The 21776-nt window shown below is 38.1% G+C and overlaps 1 protein-coding gene across 4 annotated transcripts in view; it reads left to right on the forward strand.

Moving 5' to 3' along the window:
• CYP7B1 (cytochrome P450 family 7 subfamily B member 1) overlaps positions 1-21776 on the forward strand; it is a 126547-nt gene that overhangs the window by 38447 nt on the left and 66324 nt on the right. The window contains exon 1 of one of the 4 annotated variants that reach the window (XM_009673505.2): positions 1617-1635. The exons of 2 other annotated variants lie outside the window; for them this stretch is intronic. In XM_009673505.2, coding sequence (XP_009671800.1) covers positions 1634-1635 — 2 coding nt within the window. In that variant the 5' untranslated portion in view covers positions 1617-1633. Of the gene's footprint in view, positions 1-1616; positions 1636-9344; positions 9389-21776 lie in introns of those variants that run through there. One more of the 4 variants, XM_009673502.2, reaches the window with a different exon arrangement.

The following is a 21776-nucleotide window of genomic DNA, read 5'->3' on the forward strand; positions in this document are numbered from 1 at the left end:
AATTTTTATCAGCAAGCACTGCTCTGTTATCAGATAGATGATAAAATGTCTTGAATAGTTGACTCTGGGGCTTTCACTAAACTGCCCATGAATGCTGAAACCATCTGTTTTTCTGGACGTTTGTCAGGGTGAGTGTGGCAGAGGCAGCTGTTTGAAAAGGGACGCTTTGGATGATGAACCAGCCCATTGTTTCCGAGCGATTCACTTGCATTCAGAGGCTCTACCCAAGCGTACTATAGAGCAATCAAAATCAAACTATTGTTTGTACCAATCATATTGATCTGAAAAGAAGGTGGTGGGATGACCGCATTGTAGATGCAAATAGTTGTTTAGAGCAGCTGTATGCTGGCCAATATGTACCACAGTAGGAAACCCACATGGAAGCTAGAGGGCTCCCTGCACCCTACTGGGGAAAAAGAAAAGATTATGCCAGATTGAACTCTGGTTTACAGCAAAAATGAAGGCTTTGGACTGTTGGTATTGCTAGTAATTTGCTTTTTACAGCAATTGTTGAAATTAACCCTGTAGAGCCTTCGTTAGGAATTGAGTCAATTGTTTCATTTTTTTCTACATGCAGATTGCAAAGAGAGCTTATCAAGAAGATAATTATCTAAAGCTACTGCAGTGAAATATAGGAACGATTTGCTTGGATGTCAACTATCAATTTTCTCTTCTATAAAAATTAATTGCACTTTTGTTGTTGTTTTTTATGCAAAATCATTCATGCACCGTTCAAAGTTTTCATAATTTATTTATGATGATGAAAGTACAGCAGCTGAATCAAAACATATTGTGGCGTTCATTTCTGTGTTAAATATAGCTGTCTTATCTCTGCAGAAAGCAGAGGAAAAGATGATCTTCAGTGCATGTAATGAAGATTATAGCTTTTAGTTTAGAGTAACTGAGAAAGCTACACTTCATCCATTAACATTTTAAGCTTTTTAGTTGTCCTTGTCACTTCATTGCATGCATGCTAATATCTCCTCATATAAAATTTAATCTGTTGAACTAAATGAAGGAATTAGTATCTGAAAGACATCTTCCATTAAGCAATTAACGAATCTTTCTAACAAATCTACAAAAGCATATGTGTTTATATTTAATAACTATTTGTATGATCAGCCAATTACAATACATAGATGCATCTTTTTGTTTATTTTCGATATTACAAAATCTAAACTTGCAGTCAAGTCATAATTATGCTTTAGTAAACGTTGTAATTGTCAACAGCTGTAGTTGGGGGCTACTTTCTTTCAAAGTCATCACAGAGCCATGTAAAGCTTAATATGTATTTCTTTGTTTAATAATCTGTTTTCCATCTCTCGAAGATTCACAGATGGGAATTATGAGGTAGCAAAGAATCTGCACAGGGAATAAACTCAGGGATATGTATTTTCAAAATTAACAATGATGTGTTTGTGCATGTAGGAGGGAAGGAAGCAAGAATAGGAGAGCAGCATGTATTAAAACATGATCACCTGCACCAGCTGCAACGTGTTTCATTTCAGAGCTTTACAGTAGCTTTTGAAATGTATTCTCTTTCCAGTGTGTGTTCACGGTTTCGTAAAGGGACATCCCACCATAACTTAAACTAGTGTCAACTCCGTATGGCCTCCTTGTGAAAAGTGATAAAATGTAAGTAAAAATTGTGACATTGTCCTTTTACTCTTGCACCATTATTAACTTGTTCGGGAGTTGTTTTCTTAACACTGAATATGAACACTCCCGTCTTTGGCTTCCTTCTTGTCTGAATTATTTTAGCTTTCAAAATGGTTCCACCTGAGGCATACATGTCTAGTCGCTCCAAATAATGAATTTTTTTCCGATGAAGAAAATGCACTCATTTATTTCTTTGAGTAAGATGGTGTTCAGATGGTAAGATGGTGCACCTCTGGTTTGGCTTTTATTTCTAGAATTTTTAAAAATGAAGTCTGCGCTTGGATCATGCAGTTGATTTGGAGAAAAGGACTTGGTAAAGCAAAAAATCTTGGTAGTTTCAAGTAATGGCCACTTTCCTGAGTGAGGAGAAAAATTCTGCATAAAAAGGTGTATTCATTTTCAAGCACATACAGAATCTACAACACTCCTAAGCATTACCTTCTATTACGTAATAAAGTATATTGCTCTTAAGAAACTAGTACACATAGTGCATACATCAGAAGAACACCTGGGAATCTGGCAGATAATTCCACAGGAAAAAGTTAAAGGTGATTAGGAGGAATAAATCCTCAAATGCTTACAAAACACTGTATGTTCAGTTCTCTCCCTGTCTCAGCAGGATGGAGAATGAGCCACCAGTGAGAGATGTTAGTCTGGTCAGTTACTGAATTACAGGAAGGCACTTGGGTACTAGATGGTGAGGATCGTGTACAAATGAATTTGGAGGAACAGTGTGGTCAGTAGGAAGACTTCTTTTTCTCTCCAGACACACCAAGCAACATTAAGACAGACAGCGTAGCATGTTTGATTTGACTCGTCTTCTTATCTTTTTCATTAGCAGTTTGCTACCTGACTGTTTCAGAGCCAGTTCTCTAAGTGTTAAAACAACTCACCAGCTTGACAGCTATCATATATGTCTAGCAGTATTAACAAAGTGTAATCCTTGCCATAAAGTTAAGAAAAAAAATGTATCAGACACCTCCTCATTGGTTGCCAGAGGACCAAACCTCTGAGCAGGAGAGAGACAGAGGGAGAAGCTGCACCACCAGCAAAGTTCAGGGATGATGAGAAGCCAAGACACGTGCTATCTTCACTTTCTGGAAAAGGTGGAGTGAAGGTATCGTGGAAGTCTTTTTTCACTATCTGATAGTTCTTTGTAGCACCTGCGAAAATCTGCTTAAAGTCCCACCATTAGCTTCAGCCTCCACGTTGTTCTTATCTCATCTTACGTTATGATGGAGGCCAAAGTCATCAGTTTAAGTGTGATTTCTGCTGTGTGCAGTGCGCTGTACAAAATATTAGTAAGGCACATTCCCTTCCTGGAAGCACCAGCCTTAGCAGCTTCCTTCTCTTACTTTTTTGTTTGCTCTTAGGCAGCTTTCTGGACATAGGCTTTTATTATGCTCCTTTTTTATGCCTTCTGTGATTGATTCCTGTGCCTACTTCCAGTGCTATTCAATTTTGCTAAATATTGGCTGCATGAAATTATTGTTGAGTAAAATCCAGAGTTTTTACTGAGTGCAGCTCATGAAGCCACTTTACTTCAACAGAAATTACACAAGCAGGAGTTACAGAATATCAGTGTTTGTTTATCGTGCTTATGATGAAGAGCAGTATAAATACATGGATAGAAAGAAATCAGTGCCTTGGAAAAATATTTCACTACTATATTACATTTTTACCTTTTCCTATGATCAATTTTCATTAGAGAAATTCCCTGGAGGTGGAATTGGCTATAGACGTAGGGCTGTGTTTTTATGCTGCAGTTATCTAGAGGTAATCATTTGCATATGGTCTCAGAACTAAATTAAACTCTAGTTTGGTCAACCTGGTGTCCCCATGATTGCCATTCATTTCCTGATCTGGGCATGGATTGTGAAAGAGGCAGATTTAAACCGTAATATGGAATTACAGCCATTGTGTGTGTGTGTGTGTGTTTTAACATTATTTAGCTGTGTTTTTATTAGAGGAGAAAAAAAGTGGGAGTTTCTTTTTGGAGTGAAGGATGATTCAAGTATCTGTTGCATTTTTAAATACTAATGGAGACAGGAAAATTATAACCTAGCATAACGTTTTCTTGGGTGGCCACACAGAAATAAAGCTCATTGTGCTTTGTTCCTACTAGGATTTTAAAGTTCTCAGTATAAAAATACATGCATGTTAATATACCTTTTTTTCTCCTTCCCAATTAAGGAGATATTTTTTGTTCTAAAATTTTTTGTAATAATCCACTAAAAAGTTTTTCTTTAAGCCATCTCCTTTTTCTGGCTAAAATTTGGCTCCCAAAGTAACATTTTGACATGATGCTGATTAACATCCATTCATAAGGTGAATAATATGTTAGGCAAAAATTTAGTACAGTTAGAGAACTTGGCACAAAGTTGGAATAAGGACAAAATGTTGTCAAAATTGGGTGCTGAAAGCCATATGCTTATTTTTTGAAGGTGGGTCACGTTTTTAACTGTCAGATTGTTAAGACTCCTCACAGCACCCATGGATTTCTGTCAGAGACAGGTTTTCACCACTGCGGGAAATCAGGTCTGCCTGCTACCCCCAATTTGGCACATAAACTCAAAACTTCTGTGACAAGACATCTAATTTATGAAGCCTGATCTGTGACGTGGAAGGACTTCTCTTACAGAGATTTAATTTCCATTTTTACTGTGGCAAATTGTCATTTCATTAAAAGTTTCAAAACATTAGTAAGGTTGTTTATTTGCTAGTTTTTTGTCTTTTTTTAAGGACTCACCTTGTAAAGTTAAGTGCATGAATAGGAATCTCTGTCACAAACAAGTTTCGTGACTTTTGATCACAGGCATTGTTCTTGTAGTTGATTAGGAAAGAGAAAGAAAGGAAAAGCTAAACAAAAATTAGACATCTTACCTCTAATCTGAATGAATTCATAGGTAATTTACAACAACACTTTTGCGCCAACATTTTTGTTCCAGCTTGAATCACTCTGCTGTTTCTACCCTCCACTTCTTTGCAGTATATTTTTAGGAACCCTTAATTTTACTCTGCTAAATAAACCAGTTTCCTTAAGCATGCTCTCCTGGGAACTGTTCTTATTCCTCTTCCATTTGAATTCATCTTTTGATTTTTGAACCTGATACCCAGAATTGTCCAGTAATTGTCCTTGAAATTCAAGGTGAAGTTTCATCAGAGCTTTATAGGGGGTGATACAAATGCTTCCCTATTTCTATTGAAAATACTCAGATTGATAGGACTGTTGTGTTTCTGCATCTCATTAATCATTGTGTAAGAAAGTAGTAGATGTAGGTCCTTCTCCTCTTATGTTTTCAGTTGCAGAGCCCTTGCACCTAGCAGAAGTTCTTTTTTCTGTCCTGAGTCATGTGACCTCTAGGTTGAGGCTAAAAAATCTTCCATTTCCATTACTGTGGTCCCAGATTTCTTCTTTGAGATTTCCAGTCCTTCTCCTTATTATCAGTGCCTCCCGACTTCCTGTTCTCATTAGCATATAGTTCATAATTTCTTAATGAAAGTACTAAACCCAACTAATACTGAAACCAGTCACTGAAGAACTTCACAAGTAATCTCCTTCCTGTCTCAATCAGTCTTTTTTTTCTGTGTAATCCACTACCTTTCTTAGCCACTTGCTTTGTTAATATGGTCTCAACTTTAACTGACAGTGGCTGTTGAATGCTATGCTGAATTCCAGGTGTATTGGACTTAACTGTTTTTTTCTTTTTTATCTAAAATATTGCTTCTCTATTAGAAAGAAGTTTTCAGAATGATGTAATATGATATACTCTGGTAAACCTGTTGCGCATTTTCTGGTTTCTAAATGTCTAATTACCTCCTTTAAGATTTTTTTCGAAACTTGAACATATCTAGAGGTCTGTAGCAACTTAGGATCACTTTTCTTCACTATTGTCATTAGAAAGAAATGGGCATAATCACACAGAGCCACTTGTGATGTGTTCAAAAGCTGCGTTTATTTCAACAAAAATTAGCATAGTGAGCTTTTCAAAGCAGACTACTCTTCTTAAGTTTTAATCTTTTTAAGTTCAGTCGCGCTTTGTGGACATTGTAAGTCACAAGAAACAGTTTATACAGCAATTTAGCATGTAGAATTTTCATTTCTGAAAGTTTGCTAATCAGAATCTTGTTAGTCCCAACAGGCCCAGCTTCTTTTCAAGCATAAGCCAAGAGACTTGGACCCATTCACGCTGAGAAAAATTGTCCCACTTTCTTGCAGATTTATCTTTTTCGGAAGGAGACTGCTTATGATTACTGAAGATCCCATAAGAATCTTTGCCCCGGGACACTCCTAAAATTCTACTTTAGGTGTTTACCAAGTCACGTATTTCAGTCAGTTGAGAAAATACCTTCTCCCTACTATTATTTGCCTTAAGTGTATTTTGATATTGCATTATTTATTTCATATCTTAAACTGTCTGTGGTTCAATTCCAAACGAGTGAAATCAGTTACTGAGTTGTTTTCTATGCCGCATTGCAGTAACTCTGTTGTTACTGAGTGGCATGAGTCCTTAAAACAGAACTGCAAAATGAGAGTTATTTGTGTTTTCCTCAAATGAGGGTGGCTTTCAAGTAGCTTTCTCATATTTTATTCAGAGGAGTAACTGTCCTTTCAGTTGCTGTATGAGTTTTATATTTGGGAAACTAGATCCTGTTACATTTCTCAACATGTAGAAACTTTTGTGTTTAGATTATCTAATAAATTTGATATGCAGTGCTGTAGACAAATACTGCACAGTCAGTCCTTACTATGCCTGCATGGTGTGCATTGGTATCAACTAAGGACTGTGTACTCTGCCTTCAATTACGGTAAAGGCTTTCTTCTTTAATGACACATTAACTCTGTCGTTCCAGCAATGAGTGAATCAAAGTTTAATGACAATAATAAGGCTAAATTAACAATTTATGCAAGAAACGAATATGAAATGATGTTGTGAATTTCAGTTTGGTTCCAGAATCTTAAACAGTGTAGGTCAAAAACACACTGCTACCATCCCTTTGTTTTTAACTGATAGATATTTACCTCTACTTTTTTCTCCGTTTCAAAGCCAATTCCTCTTTTGCAGTAATCACACAAGAAATATATTATAAAATATTGGTGAGAAATGCCATGTAATAACATAACATGGGGACGATTCAAGTACAATCATGACCAATGGACAGCATTTCTGTTAAAGTAAATATTTGGCATAATTTTAAAAAACAGGGTATTATTAAGCCTTGTTTAAAGAAGCTTAAAAGTAAAATTTACTTTTTTCTTAATCTTATGAAAGATCTACATAAGCGTTAATGGAGTTGACTTAAGTCTCCTATTGCCTGTAATAGAAAAACCCTTAAAAGAATTTACTTGCAGACACTGCACGAGCAACTGAATTGATGTATACTCTTTGATTAGACTGAATGATTTACCTTTAGGGGAACCACCATCATGTGGCGTATATTAAGGGGAGGGGGGGTAAAAATGGTTACCATTGTCTCAGTAACTGTTGTTAAATGGGTGTTGATGTTGTTTAGATATTGTCAGATCACAGTCAAAGTTTATGCTTTATTAAACAGTTAATTCACTGCTGTCACATGAGGAAGTGGGAATACTGTTCTGCTTCAGATAGTCTATGTGTTATGTCCAATTTTAAGCATTCCTCCTTCCTGGGATTTGGCTTCATTGGCAATTTGGTAATGGACCTCAGCCAGTGCTTCCTCTGAAAGTCCTGCTCGTCAGTAGAGTTGCTTCTATTATGTTCCTCTTCCTTTTCTAGTTCCCGTTTATTTTTTTCTCGTATATCTCCCTGTAGTTAAGAAGTAGCTTAGTTAGCAGAACTTAGGATTCATTCTCATTGTACAATTATGTTTCATCGAGTGTTATCCGTAGCTTCCATCTAACGCATACACAGACCCCTTCATTTGGGTGTATTTGTAACTTGGTGCATTGCCCCTCTCAGCCTCAGGTTAGTACAAACGGTCATTCAGAGCAGTTCTGGGGTTGTTTTGTACTGTGCCTGTTCTCCCTGGAAGGGGACTGTCCCGAGCTGCTAATGGCTTTGTGGAAATTATTTAAACTCATGCTGTAACAAAGGGCACCACTCGTTCTCCTAAATATAGATGTCTCTCCTGCATGGCCCCCAGCTGTTGATCCAGAAGGCTACAATTCTCCCTTGGGTCCCGTGTCAGACCTGGCAGCTCTGTGTGAACACGCGAAGGCCATGGTACCCTCATGGTACCAGACCCCTATCTTGAGGCCACTAATTTGAGCCCCACTTGCCTACTTTAGGGTGAAGTAAATCACTTTCTGAGCTCCACTGACAGTACTGGTAGCTGTAAGGGGGTTAGGCAGGGCATTTTTAGATATCTATATTCAGATACCTAAATATAATCTGAAGCCAGATCCCACATGTGCAGTTAGAAGCAGGGTATTGTCATCACTGGTACATGGCGTACAGGCTGGAAGCTGTTAGCATGCCACTGTGTACCAAACTAAAGCCATCCTGGGGCATACGCTTCATTTCACATTTCATTTAAAGATAAGCAAGATACATATTCACCTCTCCTAACTTTGTACACCTGACCCGTTTAAGTGAAGACTGAAGTTGTCCCTCTGCGATCCAAGGAGATGGAGACAGATACTGCTAGAGAGAGAGGCAGATCTTATGCACCTGAATCGGCACTAGGAATGCTGCTTTCCAGTACCTGTATGGGATATGGAGGGTGATTAGGATGCCTGCTGTTTTCATTTAAGGAAAGTTAACCTACGTTGTTATCGCAGTTTCAGCGAGCCTCCAAAATGTAAAACAAGTGTAATCAGCACAGAGTCCGTGAGCAGTGTGGAGTGATATCCCCAAAGGTGCAGGAGAGCAAACAGGGAATGGATTTAGTTTTTGGATGACCCAGGTGTTGAGGCGTATGTTGGCTTTAGAATAGGAATTGTTTTCTTGCTCATCTTTAAAAGGATGGCCTGCTGCTTTTGTGTCAAGGATCGCATTTGGAATAGCTTATTCCAAATGCTGACATGCCCTCCAGTCTCTCTATGTTCTCCACTGCGAATTTGTAAAAGAACAATAACAATTGAGACTATCCCACTGGAAAGCGATTATTCCCCCGGAATATTGGGGGAAGTGCCCCTAGAATAAACTGACATTCTTTAATAATGATTCTTTGTGATTCTTTTTATCCTCCAGTACATGGTTTTTGTTCATGAGACAAAGCTGTATGTTTTGTTATCTTCTCCCTGGAAAGCACAAAGAAGAGCTTTTCTGGGAAACAAAACAAAAAGGCCAGAAAGAGAGGAGGGTAACTGTCCCATTCCACCTTGAGGGTATGCGTGCTGTGCAGAGGTTCCTGTTGCAGACACCGCTGCCCCAGAGCTTTATCCAGCTTACTGGGGGTCCACTTACTTGGATCTGAAACTGTTACAGCTGCACAAGAATTAATAAATATTGCAGGGATGTGACTCTGCTTATCCAGGGTCAGCTTGAGACTATAGGTGCTCTCTTCCACTGTGTTTCTAACCCTGTCAGAGCTGTTCACTTAATTACCATGGTGCTGGGTCTTTTTACAAGTTTAAGAATGAAAGCCGAAGGGAAGGATGTGGATTGCCGGAATACAGAAGTACCTGTACTACCCTGCATCGTGTCTGTGACTGGATCGTTATAGGGCCGGGTCTTTGCTGCTGGTGGCAGTGGAGCTGTAACCTCGTTTCCGGCCGAATGGGAAATGGTGTGTCCCAGCATTTCTGGTTAGTATCGTTGATGGTCTTGAGGGAAAGCTAGCATAAAAATAGGTATCCAAACCAGGCTAACTTCTGCCCTTGTTCTGAGGTGGAAACCTGAGGTGTCTAGGTTTCTGAACAGGATGGCCAGGGATCAATACCTGCAGGCTCTTAAACTTGATGACTGCAGATTTCTTCCAAACTGAGATTCTCTCATTTTTAAAGTCACCGTAACCTTAATTGACATGGAGGCTGCTTTCTTAAGTATTTTTTTTTAATCTGTTCTTTGAAATGTTGGCTAGCTTGTGAGCTTAAAGCAAATTAACAATACTTCTTTTTTTCTCTGTAGAAGCTGTTTTACAATATGTCTCTTGTAAACGTGCAGCTTTCTAAGTTTCTGTATCAGAATGTGAATTGATTATGGGATTTGACAGATCGTATCCCATTAGCTCTTTGGCCTGTAGGAAACAGCCCTTGACCTATTTTTTAAGCTTTATTTCATAAATGTTTTCAAAACTGTCTGAAGATCAAAAAAGCTGAGTCATTCATTTAAATTTCCTTAAAAAAACAGAGGTTCAGGGCCAATGAATGTATGGTTTATTTATCAAATGTGTGTCGCTGAAAGAAGCCAACTACAATTCACTTACAATTGCGATTTTACCCTATTTTAACGTTATTTTAATGAGCTACAGATTTGAATGTGGGCTTTGTTCATCTGTTGCTTCCACTCAATTGCAGTTTCACCCTAAGAAGACATAAGACAGATTGATCAGGCTTCCAGTCATTGTGAGACTTAAATGAAGTGAACAGGGCCTTATGTTTCAAAACCAAATGAGAGGATTAAAGCAAAAAAAAATGTCCTATGTTATCTGTCTGCTGTTCTTAAATTTGATTAAGCTACTTGCCACTAAGCACTTTTGGTTTTACTGTAAATACAGCCTAGAAATAAATTTTCATGGCCGCAGGCACCAATCAGCAAGTGATACCATGAATAATTAGCACTTAGAAACACTTGTTCATGTTAGAATATTTTGTTGATTGCCATTTCCAAAAACACATTCGGATAATAGGAGAGTACATTTCTTTAAGGTCTAATTGGGATAGATCATGGTGCCAGCAACTACAATAATAATATAAGCAAACTTTTGCCTTTTTTTAGTTTTATTTTTTGTTTGGAGTACAAGCTTATATTTGTATTTTATGAAAAGAGGAAAAAAATAGTGTCAAATTAAATTATTGAATTTATAATAAGTCAAATTTTTTTACTACAGCACTCAGTTTACTACAGTTTTGGGCTATAAAGGGCACCTTTGAATCTCATTTTGACCATATCTAACATTCTTTTCTTAAAATGTTAGCAGATTGCAACCACCTCCATGTGTAAAATAATGAAGTTGCCTATGAAGACAGTGAAACTGAGAATTCTCTGTTTTATTATATTCTTATTATTCTTTATTCTTAAAAGCTCTCCAGTTGGGTTGAGAATGTCTGATGGGAAATAGCAATCTCTATGAGTTATATTGCACATAAACTTTAGGAACATAGCAATGTGAAAACACAGCAGTTTTCTAGACTTTTGCTTTGCTGTGTATGTTTAACTCTGGGTGTAAGTGTGTTTGAACTGTGAAGGACATCAAGAAGTGTTGTGAAAATATTCATCACACTGGTAACAATAATGGTATATTTTTCACACATGTTTAATTTACCTTTTTTATAATCGATTTTAATGCCAATTAAATATTGCCATATTTTACATGCATCTTTTATGTTCTTTCTGAATTGCCTTTTGAATTTTTTAGGAAAATGTTAAGTAGCAAGGCAAACTAAGATGCTTGTGGGGTCATGTCTGATCCACGTTTCTTGCAAACCCAAACTCCCGTCCTACTCTACAGTGACTTTTTTGTGCAGGAAAACCCTGTGCTCTGTATGCAGACTCTGTTGCACTGAGCGATATGGGGTTGTTAGCTAAAACAACTTCTTGAAGTTTTAGGTAGGAAATACAAGGAGTAAGTTTTGTTAATACAGAGACATTTGCCATGGTTTAAAAGAATGCTTTTAGAGTGGAAAATTGCTGTAGAAAGACAGAAAATAGTTTTGGAAAACTGACCTTTACGTAATACTTTGACTACCTTAAAAACACTGGTCAGTACAAGCGCCAACTGCTAAGTACAGTACTTCCATGAAGCAGGCTAGATTTACAGCTGGCAAAACTGAGGCAGAAAATGAAAAAGTCGACCTTATGGTCTGCTGAGGTCTCACTGGTTTCACCAGGAGTTTACCTTTTAGCGTCTCTTCAGTGATAGCTACCTCTGCACAGGCAAATGAAGCTGCCACAACTGTGCCAGTTTGAATTTAGCTGGAGTGAGAGCAATGAGCACTGGTGAAGACGTGGCAGCATGGATGTCAGCATAGAAACTTGCTGGGTGACCTCGATATAGCTTCACTAATATTGTTGTCTGCACTACGAAGATGAAAGCTAGTTGAGGTTTGCCTAGTGAGACTGTAAACTGTACCTTCGTTCAATACGTAGACGTATTCTAAGAGCATATGCAATATATAAATGATAAAATTATGATTAGATTTTGAAGTCCCAGACTCCCAAACATGCGTGGCTTTCTCTTGAGCGTTCAGACTCTCCTTGTCTTGCCTAAGTGTTAGACTAATGTCTATCAGCCTCAAGAATTAAATGTGTGAGAATGAGCACATTGATAAGAAAAACTAATTTATAATCAACATTGAGTCTTCATGCAAAAATTTAGAATAACGCAAGTCTTAAATCTGTCTGATTCCCACACATTGTTTGTTTTTAAATGATGTGCTGCATGCAATACATTTCTTGTATTCTAGGGAGATGATCATTAACAGACCTTTGTGCTTTCTCATCCTTTGTGTGTCCGTATGCAAACTCTAAGAATTGAGTTCTGCCTATGTGCATCGGTGTCAAACAAATCAAAGGTGATTAGATTCTTCCATCCAAAACCAGAATGTTGAAGAAAAATATAGTTGAGATTATATTTTGGGATTGTATTACATTTATTGTGCTGAATTTGAAGCACAAACATATATTCATCGTCTGTATGTTAATTTTGTGTAAATTGTATACTACTATTTAAGAAGAAAGCTCTAACAAATATTTGCTTTTTTAATAGATTTGGATTGCTTTATGATTCAGAAAAGAATATACAAAGACAAAAGTACATAGTGTAGTGAAATTTTGCAAAGCATTTGTGGGTTCATTTTCTACAGCGCAGGGTGTTAGCTGTCAGAGTCAGTGGATGTTTCTGTATAGCTTCACAGCATTAAACAAATTTCTCTTGACATTCAGTATATGTAAGTAACTGAGAATATAGTTCATTTCATTTAGTGTTCACTCATCTAAAATCAAAGCATTTGGAATATTATTGCTTAGCTTTGATATAAATGAGTAATCTCCCATGTATTAGGCTTGCTCTGTTTAAACTGAAGTTTCCATATAGCACAGGCTACCATCTGTATTTTTTCATATTATTGCTGCCCTCATAATAAGTTCAAGGTGAAGTTTTCAGGCAGTAAGCTGCAAGTCAGTTTTCATATAAACACTTCAGAAAAGCTATCTTGACATCAGCAGTTTATGCAAGCTTCCATCTATAATGTAAATGACTACACCTGCTTTATTTTTATTTCTTCATTATTTTATGGCCACTCATTTAAAAATGTTTGAAGCATTAAAAATGTCCCTGCAAATACGTGTGAAAAGGGCACAATTGTTCCTGTAGGAAAGACCAAGAAAACACACAAAAGAGGCCACAGTGAGACGATAAACATAAAGGTCCAGGAGGTATTATTATGAGGTTCACAGATACTGTGTTCCAATCAAGCTCAATAAGGTCTGAATTCCTATTATGTTTCTCAAGCCTCCAAAAAGACATGGGAAGGAACCAAAAGTTTAAGTCAAATAAAAAGCACTTAAGCCAAGAACACATGAATGTATAGCTGGGTAATGGAGCTTTCATCTCTGAAATAAAAACAGTTCAATTCAATTGGAACTGAAGTTTCTTCCCCCTTTGAAAAAGTTTATTTTAATGAGTTTCCATTTTATGCGTGGGCTGTTCTTTAATCGATGCTGCTCCATTGAAGTTTTACCCGATGAAGACACAAGACAGATTGTCCAAGCTTGCGGCTATTGTTGGGAGTTGATGAAGTGTATGGGCCCTTATGGTTGATAACAGAAGTAGATGGTCAGAGCCAATAAATAAAAGTTTAACTCTGATTGTTGGTTGCTTTATGCTGAAAAGCTTTCTATTACCATGAATCTTTGGTTTTGAAGGACTTGTGAACCCAAAGGCAGCTCATAGCTCTGTCATACAAACTAAGTCAGTCAGACAAGCAGCAATCTGTCCTATCTGATAAACCCAGTTTTGTCTTCTAAATTCTAGACTTCTCTTCAGGAATCAACATTGTTAATATCTTGACAGACCATTAACTTCATAGTGCATATATCTGCTGCCCTGTTGATTTATCATAAAAATTTGATGCTTGTGAAAGTTAAACTCTACTGTCCTTGATCGTGTTTTAACAACGTAAATATTAGAAAGAACAATGTAATAACTGTAAGCCTGTTCTAATGTTTGGGGGAATTAGTACAATATTTGATGACAGCATTGTGAGGCACAAGGGCAAAAGAACCATTAAAAAGTTGATACTCAGTATAGCAAGAAATCAGAATACTAACCTAGAGTTTGGGGTTTTTTTCAGTGACAGATGAGATTTATTTAGTAGATGAAGCAGTGCTAAAGCCATGCTGATTTGTTTGTCATTCGGTCTGAAGAGATCTCAGTGAACAGAAGAGCAAATATAAATTCAGTTAAAATATTCTGTATATTTACTGAAGAAATGTCATTCATTTCAATTTTTAGGAGAAAATTTGTTCAACGTTTGTGCTATAACCAGTTTTCTCAGAGCAGCTTAGAGTGTGGCAGCTAGTGGCTGCCTCACTTGGGAGGTGTCACACAGCTGCAGTGGGAGACGTTTGGCCCTCAGGGTGCATTGTGTATCCTGGAGTTTCCTGAATCTCTGGGGGAGAGGGGAGGAGAAAGGGAGGTGCAGAGCCAGTACCGGAGAGCACAGGGAGCGTAGGCGGGGGTGACAGGAGGGAAGGGACAAAGTTGGGGGGAAGCGGAAGAGAGGTCTCTCCAGGTCTCTGCATGAAGGTCACTTAACCTGGCCCTTCTCGTCTCCGGAGCTTCTTACACTGTTCCTCGTCATCTTTCGATCAGAGCGCCTTCCAGTGGCGCGTTCAGTGGCATCTAATGTCTCTCACATGTGATTGGTTCTCTGTTGTTTTATTCCCTGGGGCATGTTTTTGTGTGCTGTGTGGTACTCTTGCTCTGGTAAGCGTGTTGCTTCGGGTCTTCTAATCCTCCATGCTGTTGGCAAGTGTTTCAGGAAAAACAGGCGAAAAGGTGCAAGCTTGCTTATGGAGTAGGAGGTCGTTCATAGGCTGGCTGCAGAAAACTCCCATCCTGTAACGATGAGCTTTTAATCTGCAATGATAATCCAAGCACCACAAGCTCATGTGCAGTTCATGGAGAGGGTGGGCAAATGTTTTTTTTTTAAAGCATGCTTATTATGCTAAAAAAAATCTGTATATAATCTTACTATTTGAGGTGGTAGAGTTGCTTTATTAACTGGTGCTGCACTGAACAGTGCTGGTCATTCTTCAGTCATGCATTTGATGTGGGTGAAATACTTATTTTCCTCATTCGAAGAACTATGTTTTCTCCATCCTCCAGAGCAAGTGGGGCTTGTGAGAAGAGGTGGCATAGAAGGAGGAAATGCACAGCTAAATAAACTTGTCTGATCTGGCTCTTTATATATTATATTGTTTCATTGTCATTTAATGTCTCTACATAAGGAGTAGCCATAAGGTACAGGGTTTGGGATAGATGCATTTAGTGTATCCAAAAAGATTTTGGAGTGTAACTGTGTTGCCTCTAAACCTTGCATTATATGTTTAAGGATTGACTCTGAGCAATATAGCAATATAGTAGCTACTCCTGCAATGTGATGTGCCAACCCTAGTCTTCATAGCCATAAAGATCCTCCTATCTTTCTTGTGCTGCATATGCTGATACTACTATGCTCTTGCAAACCATGCTTTAATCCAAAGTGTGTTAGATACGATAATGCAATAAAATGTGGTGTGAAGTGCTCTGGATGTGGGTAGCTAAAGGATGAACTTAGAGTAGGAGGCGCTGAAATACAGCAAGAAACACTTGGAGAAATATCTGCTACTAAAATCTCTGCAAAGAGTGGATGCAGATGAAGCTATTTCTGTAGCACATTCAGGGCCAGGCTAATTTAGTATTGACTGGAGTAGTTTAGTACCTGGCATAAGTTACTCTAGGTTCTTGTGACAGCAAGCGCCTTAGTTGCAGCGTCGGTCCAATATGCAAAGAACTTAACCATATTTTGTAGTGTGGAGGATCTCTTTTGGCTCTCCTGGTGGCTAAGCCAGTAACTGAAAGGATTTGAAGGCTGAAATTCCATTTTCCTCCAACTGATGGCATTTCCATCCTTCATATAATTATCTGTCCGTTGCTATTGAAAAATACTTTATTCTAGGGAAAGGTGGTAGCATGGCAGGTTATTAAAGCAGTAATAATACGTCCATGAATCAAATCTTGTTTCTAGTTCCTGCTTCTTTTTTGTAACAAGCTTAAAAGTTTGCACAGTGATAGCAATATATAACTGCTGGATATAATTGTATGTTACTATGGAGAGTGGCCTTGTGCAAACAAACCTCCTTGCTGGGGAATACATAATGTGTGCTCTTGCAGACAACATTCACTCCCTTGCCAGTGCCCACCCTTGCACAGGAGCCCAGAGAGGGCTTCTGCCTGCCTAGACATCCTAAATAGCGACAGGCTGTACACCCCAAAGTGCCCAGTGAAGAGAAGCAGAGGTGCGACCAGCAGACTAGAGGCTTAGAGACCAGCAAACTAATTCAGAGAATCACTTCAGTGTCATGCTCTGCTGGTAAGCTTAAGAGAGTTCGCTAAGAAGATTCAAGCAGCGCTCTCCAAGTAGGGAGAATAGTGTTCTTCCTTGAGGCGTCCAATTATGAGTATGTTCTTGGGTATTCTCAGGCACAGAGAGGTGGGCGTGCATTCTCCCCATGAAATGAAATTATTTGTCTCCCGCTAATTACATGTGGTAGGAATTTATTCTTTTTACAGTTAAATCTGTTTTGCATCGAGCTTCTTTCACCTACTAATATACTTCAGGTTATATAGTCCCCTTAATTCCTCTACTGATGGAATTAGAAAATCTGCCTGTTGTTCTAACAAGGATATCCTGAAGGATGGTTGTCTATGCTTTGCCTTGGATAGAATAGCTCATTTGGAGACTTAACCTCTTTCAGGAGTTTGTTAACATCGGGCGAGAGAGTCCTGAACAGTTAACATCCTCTGGCATCCCAACTTCTTACTACCTTTTTAAAAAATATTTTCTCATCTGTTACATAATAGCAGTACGCCTTTGGTGATAGTATCAAAGAAGAGAAGTGTAGGTGGAGAAAACTGTAGTTTGTTTTTGTTCGTCCTAGATAAATAAAGCAAAAGGCTATTGGAAGAGCAGTGTTCATCATTTAAGATAATGGAACAAAATATACAGTTAAAACACTGACTGTATTTTGGATAAATTTGTAGCTGTAGGTCCTTTTCCATGCATCACTTGCAGCTATGGCACCTGAGGACCACAGAATTTATTGGGATTAAGCATTCAGGCTGTAGGAAGGGACTGGAACATATGTAACCCCCTGGTGAGGCTGTGGTGCAGGTTTCTCATCCGTGCTCGAAGCGCAGGCTCCATGCAGGAGCTCCACAACCACTCCGTAACTTTTTGGATTTCTGGTTCAAGTTACAACATTTGAATCACTCCCTGGAAACATGTGTTGTGTTAAGCAAGACGGTGGTTGTCTCAGACTTGTGGAGCACTGACACACTGACTTTTAAATCTTTGGAACGTGGAGCAGCATCCAGGAGGAAAACTACTTGAAAAAGCAAGCTGCTTTTGCCAGAAGATAAGGAACGTTAGAATTCGATTTGTATGATAAAAATACTGGTTAGAGGCTGTATTGTTTGCTGTCCTTTGTCATAATCTCTCTATTGCCAGATATGGGTCAAAAAGGTAAGATGTACTCTTTTGTACCAAAGCAGTGGAGTAATGAGGACATCTGTTTTCATATGGTACTTGACACACACACTACCAGAAATTTGATGTCATGCTGTCCAAACTTGTACATCATTGCAGAACTGCATTAGATTTTCTGATTGATTCTGACAAGTCACTGACAGTTTTTGAGGTGAAACACATACATGACAAAGGGCAAGCAGAGGCTGCATATGTCAGCTGGAACACTCCCTTGTTGACTTGAAGGGGTGAAAATCTTTCAGTCTGTCTCTATATGCCCCTTGCTGTTGTTCAGCCTCCCCACCCTCACCCTAGCGTGCACAGCTGTATGCATTATTTTGATATAGTCGTGGGTCCTTTTGAGTGTTCTCTTAAAAGAAGTGTGCTGCCACAGAAGTAGTTCTTTTCAGGGGTTAATGAGTGCCCATAAGATAAAAAAAATGTAGTTGAGTAAATTTATTCATCATGAATCATGCAGGGTTGATTTCATTTACCATATCGCACCGTAAACACAGTATTTTGTGGTTTGTATTTACACATGCATACACTTCATTTACCCTCATGATGTCAACCAAGTCCCTGTTCCCTTTCAGAAAGTGTCAATTTATATATGCTAACACATAGTGTTTAAAAATACCAGTGCTTGATGAAAAAATAGATTGTATTTTTATTTGTGGGGGATTTTTTTTTTTTCTAAGAAAAAGACAAATTGCACTTTGATGATGATTTACACAGGTTTACCAGCTCTGAAACCGTACAGGATTCCCTCCGGTGCTACTGTCAGTAAGGTCAAATGCACCATTTGTTCTCAATATATGTTTCTAGGTATGCTAGCAAAAGAGCAAGGGCTGTGCTGTTGCACAGTAAGTTAGAGTTGCAGTTTATTTTACTGTTTTACATGCTACTTATAGGCTGGGTTCTACTGCTTATTATTTCAAGCTGTTACATTTGTTAGGAACAGTTTGTGTTTTTCTATTTATGAACTTTCTTTGTTCTTTCTAATCTTTATATTTCATTTCACCTTGGTAAGATTCCACCATGATGTTAGGATGATGAGAGTACTGTTTTGTTAGTGTAAACACAAAATGAATTAAACTTGGGCAGCAAAAGTGCAAGAATATGTATGGCCCCTTATGTAGGGCCAAGTTTTGCAAAAATTAAGTAACTATGTTACACCAGTATGTTGCTACATTTTTCCAAGGAGCTGAAAACAGCTACTCCTAGGTAGTAGGTGGATTGGTGCTGAATTCTGAATATTTCTGAATATCTGGCCATAATTGCCAGAACAACAGTCTCTGAAGAATCCAGGACAATTCTCTTTGCAGGGCACTTAAGAGCTTTTTTAACAAAGTGATGATGAATCTTTTCATGAGATTTTTTTTTAAGTGGCAAATCTAGAAAAGGAGCTTAGACTGGTCCGGATTATGTCCTTTGTTTGGAAAGAGAGCAAAAATCCAGCTATGTTCTGCTATAGCCCTTCCTTGTGGTATGAATGATAATTTTTTTGGTAGTGATTTGTTTTGGTCCATTTGATTTAGAGAAACAGCTGATCAGCAAATACTGATTGGTTGTTTTGCTAGTATTCTTCTCTCCTGAAACACTCAATATTCAATAAATTAATAAAAGAACTCTAAAACATAGAAAGAAGAATACATTACACCTAGTTATCTAGTTGAACCTGTATACGCTCTGATCTCAAAAAAAGGATTAGATCTTGTTTGTCTTGTTTTTGCAGATAGATCAGTCTTCTGGCGGAGTTACACTTTTTCATAAGAAAAGACAAATTCAGTGATCCATTTTTTGGTGAAATACTGAAATCAACATTTACAATTTTAACTGAAAAGAGAGCTTCAAGTAGTATATTCTTCTCAATGAAAGTAAGTTTTCCTTTTATAAGTTTTTTAATTAAGAACAGGTCTTTTTACAAACCAATGATAGTCTCGAAGAATCATGTAAATGGAATAAATGGAATAAATAAGAAAAATATTATAGAGTCTTAGCATTCAAATTTTAAACCATAGATACTATCACTATTGTTCAGATTTGGCTTTTTCATAAGCTTAGTAATTTAATTGTGAAAAGGTTGTGATCTCTGACTTAAGGTAAGTGGAAGGCACTTGTAGGTGAATCATAGATAGCGTTAACAAATCTTCCTGGAAATAATGTGTGAAAGAAATGATGTGTGAAAGAAAGCAACAAACTTTCCCACCTTTCTATCATGTAGAATAAATTCTCAGAGATTCATTAATCTTCTCACCTTCACCCCACTGGACACTGTGAAATGGAACAAGCTAGATTATTTTCAAAGTTTTTGATCAGTGGTCACCTATTTCCTCCCCCACCCCCATGGTGATGCAAACCTCTCCTTTTGGCAAGAGACTTGCTTTTCTTGGTTTGCAGACATCTGAAAAGCAATTCATTGTTTCTCAGAGGGTCATGGGTTACGTTCTGGAAACTACTGACATTGGGAGGGCAGTGGCATCTCGTTTAGCAAGCTATCTGAGCTGCTAAAATTGTGCATAGCTCATGGCTGTCAATATAGTGATTTGGTTGATATTTCTGTAGCTGTAGAGTCCTATATGGCAGTACAGTCAGACCTGCCAGAAGTTCCTCTTTGCTAGTCAGGCTCTGTGGTTTGCCTGTCCAAAATCCCATTGGCAACTCTGGCCTGAGCGACTATGTAAACACAGCTTTCTCCATCTCCGACTTGAAAGGAGAAGCAGACCTGGCTTTTGTGGTCTTCGTCATCTTTAATTTTTTTCAGATTTGAGAATACATTTGAAAATGATTTGCTTCAGTCTGTTTTGGACACCAGAGCGCCATGCAAGAGGCATGGCTCCTATTTGAGAGAGCCTAGCTGTCTGGCTTTGGCTGTGTACCCACATTGGAGGGCAGCACAAGCAGAGCAGTGCTCTGCTCTTGAGAGAGAGAGATACAAAAATTGTTGACTTGTTGCTGAATTTGACAGGCTTAGTGCATCCTTGTGCATTCTTTTGCAATTTACAGCATGCTTATATGCAAAATCACACATTATTATCAAACATTAGTGATACTGAAGTCAAATATATGAACATAATTTTCAGCTTTCCTTAAGATAGCTCTTGTTTTGCCTAAATGTTATCAACTTGAATTTCCTTGATATGTTTTTGTGGAGAGATTTGGAGATATATAAAAAGTTAATTTCCGTTTGTTGGGTACACATAATTTCATCCAACCAGCTTGAATCACATATATATGTAAATGGTGGCAGATTTAGCCCCATAATTGTTCAGATTAGCTATGGCATTTTTTATGTCAAGCCTGTGTGCTCTGTGCTGCTACTTTGATTTCAATCAAAATAGCAAAATAGAAAATCAAAATCATTGTATTTTCACAGGAGTCATAGGAAAACTCAGGGAAATTCTAAGCTCATTTTTTAAGAGTCTAGTGCATTCTGGAGTCAGTGTACACTTTAAGAATTATTTTAGCTAATGTCAGTCTTCAATGGTTTAGTCCACAACATACTCTAACAGGCTATGTTCTTCAGATGTCCAAATTGCCCCTCAAAATATCTTCCAGTACTAATAATGATATTTTATCATCTATGAATATAAAAATTAGAATGCCAGATTTTGTTTGCAAATCCACGTTAGTATTTCAGCCTCCTCATCTGTGAGGACATGTTGTAGGTACGAGTTGCTAGAGGCACTTGCTAGCTGCAAGGACCTGGATCACATTCCTCTCAGTACTGACTCCTGACGATATCGTCAGCAGACCCAGTGCAGTGGGACCCTCCAGACATCTCCTTTGGGAGCAGCTAATTAAAGTTACTAAAAACTGCTATTTTGGAACAGAAGATGTTTAGTTCTAAAACTACCAAGCATGCTGGACCAGAGGAATATAAGAGCAAAAAATAATGTTGAAAGTATATATTGCTTTACCTAAACGTAATCTCTCTAGTGGTAACGCTGACCAAGCTTAATTCTCATGTTTGAATTAGAAGGAGGAGTCTGTTTGGCTCACAACATGCTCTGACTGTCTGTTTTTCAGGCTTTCCAAGTTGTTGGCTATTTCAGTAATCCCTGTCATGCCTGGAAGAATCCCTCTCCTTTCTCAGGCCTTTAAAGATTTCAGGTTTCCATCCATTGCAGGCTTAATCTTGGGAAGGATGTGTGATTCTAGCTTGGAGAGAAGCAGCTGTGGTTATTTTTAACTCCTCAGGAGAAGTTGTGTACCTGGAGCTGTTGTTGTTTTTTACCTTTTC

The sequence above is a fragment of the Struthio camelus genome, chromosome 2, assembly GCF_040807025.1.
Source record: "Struthio camelus isolate bStrCam1 chromosome 2, bStrCam1.hap1, whole genome shotgun sequence".
Classification (NCBI taxonomy): domain Eukaryota; kingdom Metazoa; phylum Chordata; class Aves; order Struthioniformes; family Struthionidae; genus Struthio; species Struthio camelus.